The sequence below is a fragment of the Cygnus atratus genome, chromosome 2 (assembly GCF_013377495.2).
Source record: "Cygnus atratus isolate AKBS03 ecotype Queensland, Australia chromosome 2, CAtr_DNAZoo_HiC_assembly, whole genome shotgun sequence".
Taxonomy (NCBI): Eukaryota; Metazoa; Chordata; class Aves; order Anseriformes; family Anatidae; genus Cygnus; species Cygnus atratus.
The window spans coordinates 55,953,737-55,969,394 of NC_066363.1; the positions used below are offsets into that span (position 1 = coordinate 55,953,737).

At 35.7% G+C, this 15,658-nt stretch overlaps 1 protein-coding gene across 4 annotated transcripts in view; it reads right to left on the minus strand.

Annotated features, from left to right (window-relative positions):
- Nucleotides 1-15,658, minus strand: part of CUL1 (cullin 1) — a 51,584-nt gene that overhangs the window by 18,701 nt on the left and 17,225 nt on the right. For all 4 annotated transcript variants that reach the window (XM_035552582.2, XM_050709024.1, XM_050709025.1 and 1 more), the window contains 5 exons: nucleotides 7,669-7,843; nucleotides 6,491-6,658; nucleotides 5,374-5,424; nucleotides 4,176-4,266; nucleotides 3,364-3,527 (listed from right to left, as the gene is read on the minus strand). In XM_035552582.2, the coding sequence (XP_035408475.1) occupies nucleotides 3,364-3,527; nucleotides 4,176-4,266; nucleotides 5,374-5,424; nucleotides 6,491-6,658; nucleotides 7,669-7,843 (649 nt within the window). The remainder of the gene's footprint in view (nucleotides 1-3,363; nucleotides 3,528-4,175; nucleotides 4,267-5,373; nucleotides 5,425-6,490; nucleotides 6,659-7,668; nucleotides 7,844-15,658) is intronic.

Consider the following 15,658-nt stretch of genomic DNA (forward strand, 5'->3'; position numbering starts at 1 on the left):
TTCGTAAGTGTTACAGATTCCCTTTGTAAGGCACATGTAAGAGTAATACGCTATTAGGGATAAGGTACCCCAACAACATTCCCCACAGCATTCTCCTCAAGAAACTGGCTGCTCGGGGCTTGGACTGGCGTACGCTTCGCTGGGTTAGAAACTGGCTGGATAGCCGGGCCCAGAGAGTTGTGGTGAATGGAGTCAAATCTGGTTGGAGGCTGGTCACAAGTGGTGTCCCCCAGGGCTCGGTCCTCTTTAATATCTTTATCGATGATCTGGATGAGGGCGTCCGGTGCACCCTCAGTAAGTTTGCAGATGACACCAAGCTAAGTGTGTGTGTCGATCTGCTCGAGGGCAGGAAGGCTCTGCAGGAGGATCTGGATAGGCTGGAGCGATGGGCTGAGGTCAACTGTATGAAGTTCAACAAGGCCAAGTGCCGGGTCCTGCACCTGGGGCGCAACAACCCCAAGCAGCGCTACAGGCTGGGAGATGAGTGGTTGGAAAGCTGCCTGGCAGAGAAGGACCTGGGAGTATTGGTTGATAGTCGGCTGAATATGAGCCAGCAGTGTGCTCAGGTGGCCAAGAAGGCCAACAGCATCCTGGCCTGTATAAGAAGCAGTGTGGCCAGCAGGTCTAGGGAGGTGATTGTCCTGCTGTACTCAGCTCTGGTGAGGCCACACCTCGAGTACTGTGTTCAGTTTTGGGCCCCTCGCTACAGGAAGGACATGGACGTGCTCGAGCGAGTCCAGAGAAGGGCGACCAAGCTGGTGAGGGGTCTGGAGAACAAGTCTTACGAGGAGCGGCTGAGGGAGCTGGGCTTGTTCAGCCTGGAGAAGAGGAGGCTCAGGGGCGACCTTATCGCTCTCTACAGGTACCTTAAAGGAAGCTGTAGCGAGGTGGGGGTTGGTCTGTTCTCCCACGTGCCTGGTGACAGGACGAGGGGGAATGGGCGAAAGTTGCGACAGGGGAGTTTTAGGTTGGATGTTAGGAAGTACTTCTTTACCGAAAGGGTTATTAAGCATTGGAACGGGCTGCCCAGGGAGGTGGTGGAGTCACCATCCCTGGAGGTCTTTAAAAGACGTTTAGATGTAGAGCTTAGCGATATGGTTTAGTGGAGTACTTAGTGTTAGGTCGGAGGTTGGACTCGATAATCTTGAGGTCTCTTCCAACCTAGAAATCTGTGTCTGTGTCTGTGTACATATGTCCCTTTATCAGCCCAGATTATTTAAATTAATAATGTCACCAAGATACTATTTATCCCCAAACAGAACTCAATGCACAGTGCTTCCATGGGAAAGTCAAGCGTACTAATAACAGATTACTTTTCCTAGTTTATAATTCCAACAGATGACTTAAGATGCTCTTATTGCCAGGATGACATGTGACTGATTGACAACTTGCAGCTTTTCACATCAGTGTTATTTATTAATTTTCGTAACAGAAAAGAATTGTATCAGGACGTCAGTAATAATTATGGAGAGTACTATTCTGTTCCAGGCATTTAAGTGGCATGCATGATTACAATACCCAAACAGAAAAAATTAAGACAAATATTGTAAGACAGTTTTGTGTAAGTCAAAAAATACGTTAAGAACTCCTGACACAGTGAGGTAAGAAAAAACTGAAGAACAAACCTATCTGAATTTTGAATAAATAAATAGTTCTGATAATTTGCATGATCTTTCCAGTAGACCACATAGACCAGACAAATCAGTCAAGACAATTTATTCCAGTAAATAAATTTTTAGCTTCAGTAATTCCCCTTTCTGGAAGGTCATATCTCTTAGTTTGTATCATTTTGCAAGCTTTTACCATTTTTGCTAGCTCCATTTAAAATGCTCCAATAATGACATTTACTATAGAGTCTATAATACATCATCTTGAGTTTCATCAGTTAAATCCCAAATCAGTTAGAAGACACTAAGATAGACAAAACTTCCTATATATATATATATATATACACACAATATACACACACACATCATATATTAGTATACAACTGATCAGACTTGCAAGGCTACATGCATCCTTGCTGAAGATTTCCCTTGCCTTCCAATAGCTTTCTATACATTTTCAGCATCAACTGAAAAGCAAACGTTAAGCTTCAAGCAAAGCAAGTTGCTCTTCTGTGCATTTTTCAAGTTTTTAAGATCACTTGAGGTACTACTAAGTTTGTTCTACTTGCTACTAATCCCTACTTCTTGAAATAGCAATGACCTTCTGACAGCTTTTTACTGTCCTGTACCAAGAAACCCTGGATGAGCCATTCATTCACATTATGAATGACTAAAATTCCCTTACTCTGTTTTTGTATCTATACCTATATCTCAGAAGATAAAATAGATTGTTAGAGGATGAAAGTAAAGACAAATTGAAAGAGAAGCACCAAAAACAATGAATTCAACATCAACACAAATGTAAATACAGAAATGCCTGAGAACAACTGATGCCAGGCAACTCTCCCAATACACTGAAAATGGGATTCATTATACTGTAATATTTCTAGGAGTTCCCCCACACACACCCTTTTTTTTTTTTTTTTTTTTTTATTATTCAGTAAATCATTAACTAATGCCAAGAATCAGACGTTTCTTCTGTGGCAAAGAGCTGCACAAAGATGTTACAGCAAGAGACATGACTGCTACATGTACCTGCATACTGCATATTCAAAAAGCTCTGTTTTTTAATTAAACAAAGGAAAAAAACCTCTATTCAGAAAGCAAGGAAATGTACTAAATATATATATATACATACAATTTTCAAATTCACTAAGACTGACCCAATAACTGGGCTGGAAATACAATTTGTTTATTCAGGTTGCTCTTAATCACCCTGTCTGGGATCCTCCAAACGAGAGAGACCAAGAAGAGACCAAGAATTTGAACCTTGCTTCTGTTGACCAGAGTGACTACGTAGGGTTCACTAAATGAAACTATTCTGAAAGAACGAACGCTGATTAATGATCTACTTCCTCTGTGTAGGCCAGCTTGCTCAGGAAGAGATTTCAATAATGTGCTAACACACAAAGTTCCTGGTACAGGAATAGCAAGCTTGCAGATCTAAAGCAAAATGATTATTCTGGTGTCAAATCCTCAAGTCTAACAAAAATCTGTATTTATTTTAACTTCCTTTTCTGTTTTGCCAATTAAGAAAGTTTCAAATTTTTGTTTTACTTAATGAAAATCACTAAGGAGACAAACCTCAGACCAGATAAAAAGTAAAACATAGAAGCATATCACCTCAGGGAAAAAAGCTAAATTGTTTTGCTTCTGTAAAATAATTGGCATTTAAGAAACTAGTAATAAAAGTCAAAAACTTAGTATTGCTTTAACTCTAACCAGAAAATAACCACAAAGCCATTAAATAACCTACCTTCTTCATGTACTCTGTGACTGGGTTCTGTTGCAAGAATTCAGTACTTTCTCGTGTATAAAATCTCTCTGTGTCAGCAAGAAACTGTGATTCAAATGATTCTTTATAGACTGTTAATGTAGGTCCTTTTGCAAATGCATCATCTTCATTCAGTCCCAGCTCCACTACAAAAAAAAAGAGCAAATATTAATAAAATTGTCTTTTATTACATCGCCCTTTTCAAGTAAACAGGTAGTCTCCTAACTGACATGAAGGTAATCAATTGGGACAGTATCAGCACCACTTTTTTTTTTATTTTTAAAAAAGTAGTATATATTTATAGCATTTAAAAGCAGCACAAGGACATGAAAAACTCCACTCTCTCAAAATATAGTTCAAATCCCCCCTTCCGTATTTTCCCCTCTTAAGAGTTACACGTTATACGCATACTTATTTTTAGTTATGAAACTGGTCATTAATCTGCATGGCAAAACTCTCAACTTCATGCAAATGGGGAAAAAAAATCCCACTCTGCTCTGTAAACTGCTACACTTTCACCCTTCCGTTTTTTCTCTAAAACTGATTCATATGCAATCAACATTATCATTTTTGCTTTCAAACTTTACAAATATTTATTACCTGTAAATATGCATCCAGTGTCTCTACATACATGAAGTTAAACTTCATATTACTGTATTTATTTTACTCTAAAACGATATTTACTGAACATCCAAGGAGAAGAGACAGGAGTCTACTTCTGAGTTTTGATAGAGGATTATCATCACTTATTTTTTAAAAAGAAAGTAATTAAACCTTAAAGATATCTCATTTACCATAAGATTGTACAACTCCACTGATCAGCCTGGTATTGATAGTTTCACCATTTCTTTCCTTTTCAATCAGTTTCAACACAGCATTTGTTACCTTCGAAAAGAGGGATTAAAAGCAAGTCAAACACAGAAAAAACAGCTGGTAGGTCCAGAAGGGTATTTAATCAGGAATGTATTCTTATGTTAAAGACAAGTCAAGATCCTTGAGAACAAAATTTAAGGATACCTGAATATATAAAATTTCTACAGACATCACTGAGAGTATGCTACACCTGTAAGTTCTACAGTGTGATTAGAGTACAATTAGTGGTGAGCTATAAAAGGGTATGAATGTGCTTAGGCTTTATTGTTTGTTCCCTTTTATTTACTTCAAATGTTCTTTTTTTGTTGTTTTTGTTTTTTTAATTCAAAAACACCCAAACCAAACTTCTGTTTGATTTATACCTGAAATACAAGAAAACATTGCAATAAGAGCTAACCAACCACCTGTACTTTAAAAGAAAGCTACTCTTCATGCTGATGGATACCGTGGTATAACTACTGCTCTTTTACACTGAAATACAACTAGCACTTTCATTATACAGTACATCTTTTCATCATAAAAAACTAGTAAATAAGAGTGAGATATACATAAACACAATATTTCATTGTGATAGAATCATCTTGTTTTATATTGTACTGATTCACTAATTAAAAAATATTTGGTTGACTTGAATCTCCCAGGCATCAGAGTAAGTTAAAAGATCCATAGTAACATGAGATCAAAATCTGGATCAAAATCTCAGCCTTGTCACTATCTGTTCTCTCAAAATCCTGACTTTCTCAAACCTTAAGACATCACTGTCACTATGTACTCCTGCCTGTCCTGCAAATATTAGAAGTTGTTACTTCATTTAAGGCTAGCTTCATTAAAGAATGCCAAGGATCCTCTAAGCAAAGAGATAATGGAGCAGTGTTGATATCAAAGTTCAACTACTTAAAAACAAACAAACAAATAAAATTAAGGGAAGGTTAATTCCCTCAAAATATTTTATCTTCTTAACATCACAAAAAGGAGCAGAAATCTATTTTATTTTCTGGGGCTTTTTTGTACCCCTAGTTCTCCTTGGAGCAGTCACCAAGAATATATAAAATTAACCATCTAAAATAATGCTATAGTTATACAATCTGTATACACACACATATATGTATATAAATATACCTGCTTATTTAATGGCCTGAATAAGCAGTCTCTCCAGGTCACCAAGGCAAGCTAGAGGAAGGGAGGTGAAAGATGGAGTTAAAAAAAGAAAAAAGTACTTGTACACACACAGAGCATAACTCTTTAAGGAAAATTGATATAGTACACTAAGTAATCAGAACTTATTTTTACGATTATGTTCTGGCACACAGATTTCTCATGCAATAAAACTGTTTCACAGAAAAATTACCTTTTGCTTTACTGCTAACTCTACTTAAGGTAGAGTTACCTAGGTGTCCCCTTTTCTGACAGTGATCCACTGCCAGCTCTGAAAAATAACAAACCTTGCATATTATTTTGACGTTATACTGCTTTTTCTGTTAATGATTTTCAGGCTGGCACAATCCCTTAGCGCTAGACTAGTGAAAGGTAGAACAGTGGAGAGGGAGGTAAGTAAGGATATCAACTGTTTTTCTACCCTACACAAAGTTATTTCAGCGAAAAAGTAAAACACATTTCCTAATGCATCTCCAGCAAGGACAATACTTATCCATTATAAAAAAAATGTACTTTTAGCAGAAAATCTTCATCTTGGATAACCATGTTCTTCTCTTATTATATTTGAAAAAAATTTTTTAAAAAATAATCAAGATCACATATCAATCTTCCAGACTGATATTACAAACCAAATGTTGTCTAAATCTTGACAGTTTGAATGCTAAAAGATTTGTAGAGATGCATTGAAGTTAACAGAAAAAGGCAATTCACTTCCTGGTCTTGTATTTGAAACACTTGACTGAATTCTAAGTGGAAAGACAAGGCTACGTAGATACATACAGATAACAGTACAAGCAGCAAATATCAAGAAGGGACAGCTCTTGTCAGATTGATACTGGTAGTCCCAATAGGTACCAAGTGGATTATACATCCTCACATTTAGACCCATCGAACTTTTATAATATAATGGCATGGGGGATAAGGAAAGAGGTGCAATTTCTTTTAACAAATTCTATGATGCCCACTTCAAAACTTCTGTAAATGTCCTACAAATAGAAAGTTTCAAGGAGTGATTTGTAGGATGAGAGTGCAAATAAGACAGACAAAATGGACAAATCACTCACTTCAAAAGGCTACCTACCGAATAAATTTCATATATTCCTTTACGACCTTCATCGCACTCACGACGAACCCAATGTCGATTGAGGTAGGCACATATCCCATTCAGTACTTTGCTTGAAAACCTATAGTCTTCCCACTGTTGAGTGTAGAATTTCAGCACACTCTCATCCATCAAATCTTCACCGTCCTAAAACAAAAAACAACCAAAAGTTTGCCAGTAGTATTGGGTAAAATTAGTAGTATTTTTTATAAAAAAGTAGTATTTAAGGTAAAAAGACATAAGGGTATACAATAAATGTATGCCATGAAATAAATTTATAGGAAACAGGACTAATAATTTTACTTTTGCAATAAAAAAAGTACAAAACAAAACACAATACTCCCAAAACAAAACAAAAAAAAAAATCAAACAAAAACCACAAAAATCATGAAAGGAAAGCATAGACAAAGACGCTCTCTCCTGAAAGAGAGAGATGGCTCTATATTAGAAACAGACAGCTACACTGATGAGTGTGCTAGGGCGAGGGAGAAGTACTATGCAGAAATTCAGGTATCTTTCCAAACTGGACCAGTACAGTTTGAATTGACATGGAAATAAAACAGGAATGCATTCTGAATAAAACCTTGAGACACCTTCATGCAGTCATGTAAATTAATTACAAGGTAGACTTCAAGACTAAGAATTCTTTTACTGTTGCTCAAAACTAAAATCCTAAAAATCAAAAGCATGGTTCCTTAATATTGAACCCTTTTCCAAAAACAAATAGGAAAATTTTCTCTTACAGTGCAGCCCATTGCTCTATAATGTATCAATTATAATAAATTAAGGTCTACCATCAGGCATTTTCAACATTACAGGCAACCATTTTTTCAGCACTACTAATATGCTGGTTAACAGGTTAGAAAGTCTGGCTATACTTGTTCAAGTTACAGGACAATTTAAGATGACATATAACATTACTTTTATAACACACATACACACCCCTTTGGCAGGAAGAGGGGGAAAAAACGCTTATGCCGAGGTAAAGCCTACAATGCCTTCTAATGTTTAATGTAATGCTTGAGATGAAAGCAGATTTCAAGATCATTCAATTTACTTCCAATGACTGCACACGGTTCCAGTTTTGTTGGTACAAGTTTTTCCTCAAGTCAGCCCATATTACTACAAACACCAATTGATCTAACATTCCATCTTACCTTAAGAAGATTTGTCAAGTAATTCTTCAGAAATTCTTTTAGGCGTTTGTACAACTCCAAACCCACAAACTGAGCACCTCCAGGTGTTTGGCCCTTTTTTGATTTAGAAGGAGGTACTCCAGCTCCACGTGCTTGATTAGACTGGTGTACACTAGTACAGTAGTTATAAACGTGACTGACAAGGAAGTTAAGGAATATGTATGTGTGAGCACAGGACATTAAGAATACAATAAAAAAATCAAGTTAATTTAAAGAAACTATTTTTGTATTACTGTAAATGACTTCACCATATATTACATTAACTCACGTAAAATAAAATCAAAGCTAAGAAAAATAAAGTAATTTTAAGCAGAACTATCTGTAGCAGAAGTGTGCACTGTGGACTGCACTGCAAATACTGATAGGAACATTAAATTTACCTAACAAGACCACCAACAAAATGAAGTAGTGGAATTTTCTGGGAAGGTTGTTTTTAAGGTTTAAATTGAATTTATCTGATGTATTATAATGGCTTTCTAAACATACATAAGCTTTCATATGAACAGAAAGAAATTTCAACACTTTCCTCAACATAAAGAGAGCTTCATGATGAGATTCACCGAAACCCAATTTACAGCTAGAAGCGTAACTGAACTATCTGCTTGCAGTATTTTTTCCTCTCATATTAGTACAACCTGGAAGACTTATTGTATCTGTTAGCATGACATTTCAAGAGAACATTCTGTTTTCTGGAAGAAAAAAAAACACCACCACCACCACACATTCAAATATTCAGAATTCTTCCAAAGTACTACGTGGAAATCACATTGCTTGAAACACTTCATGTAAGAAAGCATCCTAAAAGAAACTGCACTCCACAAAGAAACAAGCTAGGTCAGTAACACTGAATGCAACTGGACATTGATGATGTGACAACAAAAGTTACTGTGATGACTCACTCAATAAACAATTAGCCAACAAGAAGAAAGGTACTGAGCAGTCATGCTTCTACTGATAGTCTAAGGGCAGGTTTTTGAGTCACATCTCTCGTTAGAGCAATGTTGTAATAAGTGATCTAAAAGGTCTAATTTGGCTTTAACTCGTGTTTTAACTAATGGGTCAAGCTTTAACCACTAGACAGGCTTTGCCCATGGTATGCTGCACATTAGGAAATTAGTATATTGCCGAGATTTGGCTTTTTCGTCCCCTTCTGAAAGACCAGCACAATAAAATGAAAGAAATCAGTGTGATTAAATACCAAGGGAATTAGAAACCCAAAATACACAGTCCATTACAGTCATAACAGACTTGCTGCTGGTATTTAAACAGTAAAGCTCAAGCAGAAAAAAATCTGAAAAATACTCAGTTACCTCCTTTGCAATTTCTTTAAGAAATATTTCATAAACAACTCAGAATCTTAAACTGGGTTTTCAGCTTCAGAGTGTACTCTACACTACAAGGAAAGAGACTCATTTTTTTTTTTTGATGAATTTCAAAGGAAAAGTCTATTTCTATCCTATACTCACATGCTTGCTTAGAAAGTCATCTCATTCTGCCCAAAACGATAATGCTCTTTGCCAAAAATTAACCATTTTTGAAAATGTATATTATAACCTCAGTCCTTACCTGTTACCTCTTCTAGGTGCCAAATAATGATAGCAAACAACAGTCTGAAACCTTTATTTGTGCTTAGTAACCAAAGCTTTATCAGCTTCCTAATCTCTTATCAGCCACTTATTACCTGAACATTATCGATTTCTTTCAGCTCCTAGCTACTTGTTTGTTCAACTTTCCTGGCACTGTCACTACTTTTATCATCTACACTCCAATTTCAGAATTCCCCATTCAAGTGAGCAATGCTATACAGTACAACAAATTTTCTCTGGATACAAAACTTTTCCCTCCCACGAAGAAGAAAAGCAGGGCTTACCTCACAGTTTAACTTTAAAATATTTAACCTAAGGTGCTCTGGATTGTGTATGGGAAGTCCCTCCATAATGATGCAAGGAATTTCGGGTTTTGATTTATAAATACTGAGCTTGGAGTTTTGCCTCCTCCTTCTCGTAGCTCTCCTAACCCAAGTGGCTTTGATCAAGCCTAAAAATACAAGGAGCCCAGATGGTGAGTAATTCTTATGTTTTTTGTGAATACAGCCTGATGATAATAATACTCTTTCTGCTCTTCTCTAACAATCATCCCAACAGCCTTCAGAAAAATAAAAGACCAAGGCTAGAAGACATAAGCTTTTTTTCAGCCCCATACATTTTACTGTTAAATCCAGGACTTCCTGTAAAGTAAATGCTGAGAAAGATTTTGATCTTTTGTCCATTCCTTACAGTAATCACCTCAGAGATGAAGTAAAAATATACCAGCAATAGCCACCTTTACTTGTAGTTCCAGCTTGAGTCTCACTAGCCAAAGTGTCCAAGATGGCACTTTCCAAATACTCTATTTTAGTTGTTCTACGCAAGTCAAAATGAAGTTACAGTTTGCCTGTGCAGAAGGCAGTTTGTAAGTGCAAACAACTCTTTGACATATTATGCATAAAAGAATACTCTCTTAGGCTTTGTTTACAATCTGCATCCCCTTCTGGTAAAGCCAACCACTGACAGAAAGACTGACATATGCAAAACAAAATCAGAGATGTGCTGTCTGCAGCAAAGTACATGCCAGTCCATCTGAGAATCACAAGAAGAATGCTATAAAAATATTTCTTTGTTGCAGAAAGCAAACTAATCCCCTTCAACTGCCTTGTACTTTGGAAGTCAAGTACATACCCAAATGTCTATTAGGAAACATTTCTGTGGATGTTTGCACAGTTCTGCATAGTGATTTACATCTTACAACAATCAGAGAAGTTAATTTATCAATAGTTTACACTACAGTGAAGTTGCATTGTGCCCAAAGCTTCTGGCTTCTAAACTTCAAGCTTGGTTCAGCAAGAGGACAAACCATCTTAAGAATTAGCTGAATCTTTCTGTCATCTTTGTAGTGAAAGAGGAATTAGATTTATTTATCTAAAATTAAGATTTGAGGTAGGAGACGAAAAGCAAGTTTGTAAATTTATTCAGTATTGTGTAAGTTGAGATGAAAAATCTTTCAAAACTTTATTCTTCCCTAAAACTCTCTAAAATGTGATTCAAGAAGCATCCAAAGACTAAAATTAATTTTACCATCTTTGTCTTCAATACAATTTACACTGCTTTTAAAGCAACCTTTACTCAGTTTCTAGAGCTAAGCAGCTACCATTTCATAATGAACTCATGGCTTTGTACAACATAACTACTGAAGGAAACAATCCTGACAAACAAAATGCACCTGGAAGGCTTAATCTCCATCCTTGCCACCTACTTTTCTAGTAGGAAAGGAGTTCACGCAGACATTCAGTGTGGATTTGAGGAAGCAACTGCCATGACAACTAACCATTTTTCCTTTTCCCAGATCATATGCTGAGAGGTTCTAAACTTCTGTGTCAGCACAGGGGAAGTGAAACAGTCTTTCAGCAGTACTGCATAAACTTTTTGAGCAAGTACACCATGAAAACAGTAAGCTTGAGAGTGCTATGGTCACCTCTAAACTAACCCCTTCCCCAGAAAAGTACCAAAATACTTCATGAAGCTTTTTTTCCTCAAGGAGCAAGTGTAGGCAAAATATGGGAGACAAGTATCAATTTTGTAATTGAATACAATAGGAAAACACTCAGATTTTACGCCAATGGGTGTGAATTACTTAGTTACATGAGTCTCTAATTTTAAATTTATACAAAGAAAACTGTGCTTCTGAGGTAATAACTGATTCCCCTTTCAGTAGCACAGCTGGGTCCCCACAGTTCTCCCATATTGCTATGAAAATAGCATAGCTGGAGTACAGATATGTAAAAATAAAAGGAAGTGAAAGGGAAGCAGAAATAATATAATTTAGCACAAAGCTACATTATTTATGGCAGAGAAATGACCACAAAGCTTTTATAACAAGAAGACAAAGCCAAAACACCTTCTAACCAGAGTTTTTCTGTTATTGCTTTCAGTCTCTTTATAATGAAGATAAAGCATAAATTTGCTATTTTACATATCTAAATCAGTAATTAACTCTATGCCAAATGCTGTCACCTTAAGAGTAGGTCAACACAAACAAGTTCAGATTAGTTATAGATTTGTCAAAAATTTGCATTTTCCTTAATTATACCAAAGTAATGCAAGAACAACATATAGAAAGTTATTGAAAACATCAACAAAAAAAATTTGCTAGGAAAGGCTATGGAAATTTTGTATTCTTGTAAAACCACTTCCAATAAAACAGTTCAGCTTACCATTTTCAATAGAGAACTGCTTTATGCATTTTCTTCAGACAGATTAAAGTCATTTCAACTCACATGTCCAGATTATGTCGGGTGAATTTCACAAAACCATCTCATGCATAAATAAAAATTCTAAGAGAAGTATACATGTCTATATGACTTTAACACCTCATAAAACAAACAGATTAATGAAATTTTGCACAGGTTTTTAAAATGATGAGGTTGCCAAGATCAAGTCACTTTTCAGAACAAGTGCTTTAAACCTGAAATTCAGCTTTCTGAGGAATAGCAATGGGAAGGAAAAAAAACAACATACAAAAAAACAACTGACCAAAAAATAAAAACAGAAGCCTTAATTCTTTTCAGGAAGGTATCAGCAAGAGCCCATTTTTAAGTTAATTCTGTTAGGAAAGGTTACAGATACCCCACAAAGCAGTTCAAACAAAAGCCAAACAAAAAAGACACCGGCTCCAGCCCCACACATTCTCCAAGTTTCAATACAACTTATTCTATGATCAATTACACATTTAAGTCTTTATATGACATACTACTGCTTTGTTAAGCTATACCCATGTTAATCAGGGAAAGACTGAGGCAGTGAATGTAGGACCTATTACAGAATCAGCCATGCATGCTGCTATGAGAATCCAGGCATAATCGAATTCACATACATTTATGTAAGTCTGAGATTGAGAAACTTCCAGCAAAAGCCATCTAAAGACTAATAGACAACTTCTTGTTTCCATCTGCGTGGCATAAAACCAAAAGAATAGCAGAGAAGCACTGAGTTACAAGGAAAATACAGATTTTCAAACTCAAATACATACACAAAGTGTAGTCTTTATGTCAATGTGTAAGAACCACCATAACTGAGGTTAAGTTTAAAAGTTCTGTGCATTGACAGAAGTTGATTTTGTACAGAATATTCTTGGTTACTACAAGCAAGTAGAACAGCAAGCGATCAGCATAGATATAAAAATAAAGAACTGATCACACTAATGTAAATATATTCTGCACTTCTTTAAAATCAAAGCAGCAATTTTTGTAAGTATACACAAGACTGTACCATTATACCTACGTTTCTGCGTAACCATGTGTACCCTTCAAAAAGAGTAAACAAATTCATTTACTTCTACCACAAGTGCATTTACTTCTACCTTCACATTCCACATAAACTCTAACTTGCACACAAGAAATGCTAAGAAATATTGTATTGAATGTAAATAGGATTACTACTAGCACAGTGAAGGCTGCTTTGATGTATGCAGAGCGACCTCAATTTGCCATTAACGTGAAAGGATAGCTTAGAATCTCAAGAGAAAGTGGAACTGTTTCTGAGGTTTAAGAACTGCATACCCTAGCATCCCAGTATCTTTTTCTGTACAGAAAGAATAAGGTCCGTTAAGAAAAAAACAACAACAAAAAAAAGATGCTGTACTGCCCAGTAACAACAGATTCGTGGGATCAGTAAATAAAAGATTCTTACAGTTTTAAAGTACTTCTGCTTACTAAAAATCTTAACTAAAGAATCTTACAAGAATTTCAGTAAAAAGCTATTAGAACAAGGGCTACTACAAAAGAAGCAATAACTTCATGATTCTCCTTGGGCAAAATGTTCTACTGATGCTGAATCTATCCACAGGCAAAAACATGTTTCATGTATTTATATATTTTATTTTATGAACATGGAGATTATCCTGAGTTGTCTCGCATTTTTAGAATGTAAATATACTACAATGTATATAAGAATGTTTTTCCCTTATTGTGTGCTAAAATCTGAGACAAAACCACAATAACCTTTTCTGATGTACAATTACTTGATGCAATGGATAATCAATAACTACTATTTCATTAAAGTAAGTTTAAAAAGTTGAATCACAGTAAGCAAATTTAGAAGCAAGGGAAAGATGTTCATAAAATAATGAAATTAGACAGAAAAGCCTAACCTTTACTTATCTTTACTTTAAAATACCTCATATAATTCTTTTCAAAAATAATTGCCAAGTTGTTAATAAAGGGACAATAATATAATGAAGTTGATTTGGACACTGCAGATGCACTTTTCAGTAAAACAATCAAACCTTCCATAGTACTCTTCCTACTACCAATTAAAACATTTTAAGCTCTCTCTCTCTCTGCTTCACGTAGACTGAAATCTTATTCACAGTAATGATGCCTAGAATCCTTAAACAGTTCTTCTCCCCAGCTGAACACATTCCTTACATATTACAAATGAACAAAAAGGTTCCTCTGTTCAACATACGTATAAAATAATTACACTGCCTAAAAATAATCTATAAATGCTTCCCAGATTATGTTTTGTAAAGTAAGACAGTAAGAGCATGAGTTTATGACAAAAAAATCTTGAGTTTTCAAATAAGAAGCGCACAGGTATGAAATAATGGTGAACCACTGAGCTTCCCATTCATCAATCATTGAAGACTTCTTTGAGGAAGAAAAGAATAACTTCAAGAAGTTATTCAGCTTTTTGGGTAAGCCACTGTGAAAATTCATGCTAGTTCAATATAGTGCAGGAAACTTTTCTGATAGTCTAATACTTGGTCTGAGTATCTGTTTAGGATACATAAAACAGGGTAAATTACCAAATCCTTTAATTCCCTCCACTGCAGAATTTAAATCTGAATGTGTGGAAATCCCAAATCATCTGAGGAAAATAAATCACAGACTTATCAAATAGTTTAAAAAACTGTCAACAGCTTCTGTAAAAAAAATAATTGTAAAATGGAAGATGTACAAATATATTACCATTGCCAGATGGATGTTGGGAAGAGGTGGCCATGAACATAAGTGACTTATTCAACTTGTTCTTATTTGTATTGTTATAAGAGTAAACAAAGTAATAGGTGTTCCATCAAGAGTTCAGAAGCTCACAACTTGCTTTGCAAGGATGGTGCTTTCTTGGACAGACCCACTGCCAGTTGTGTCAAAATAGATCAAATGACATGGAGAAATACTCTGCATACATTGGTAATACTACTCCCTGACTTATTGCAACAAGTGGGGTTCCTCTTTTGTTGTTTTTGTTACAGAATGGTGGCTTGAGCTCATTTTCCCTTTGTATAAGGGAGACAGAACAACTTATCAGTAAACTACCCTCTCATGTGCAGTGATATCAAAATTGTCATGTGCAGTGATATCAAAATTTGCTGGTTTTCTCCAGGGTTCCACAAACTTCATCACTGTTACAGAACTGACTTTTACAACCTAGTCCTTTTCCTAACAGCCTCCAAACTAATTATTGCTAAAGGAAAAAAAAAAAAAAAAAAAAAAAAGGAAAACAACAAGTACCATTCTAAAAGAATTTTGTTTCTATAAGGACGTTCTCAACAGGAAACAAAGAACATATATCAAAAAGTAATTACAGTACAATCCATCATAACTGTGCAACGAGCAGTAAATAAAAATATCACACCTTCTCTAAAGGACTGCTCTTCTGGTTAGGTGCTTTGACATAGCTGGTAGGACAAAAATGAATCACAAGAGTATGTGCTGCGCTAAAAAAAAAACATTTGGTCATGGTCTCATTTGACCAAAAAAAAAGTACATCCTGAAATCAGAAGCACAAAGGAATCTGAAAGAGTAGGGATTGAAGTCTTTAGAACTACCATTCAGAAACAAGATTTCTTGGTTCACCTCTTCAATATTCTCCGATCTCGAAAACACCCAGAATAATCAACCTATTAATTCTCCTGC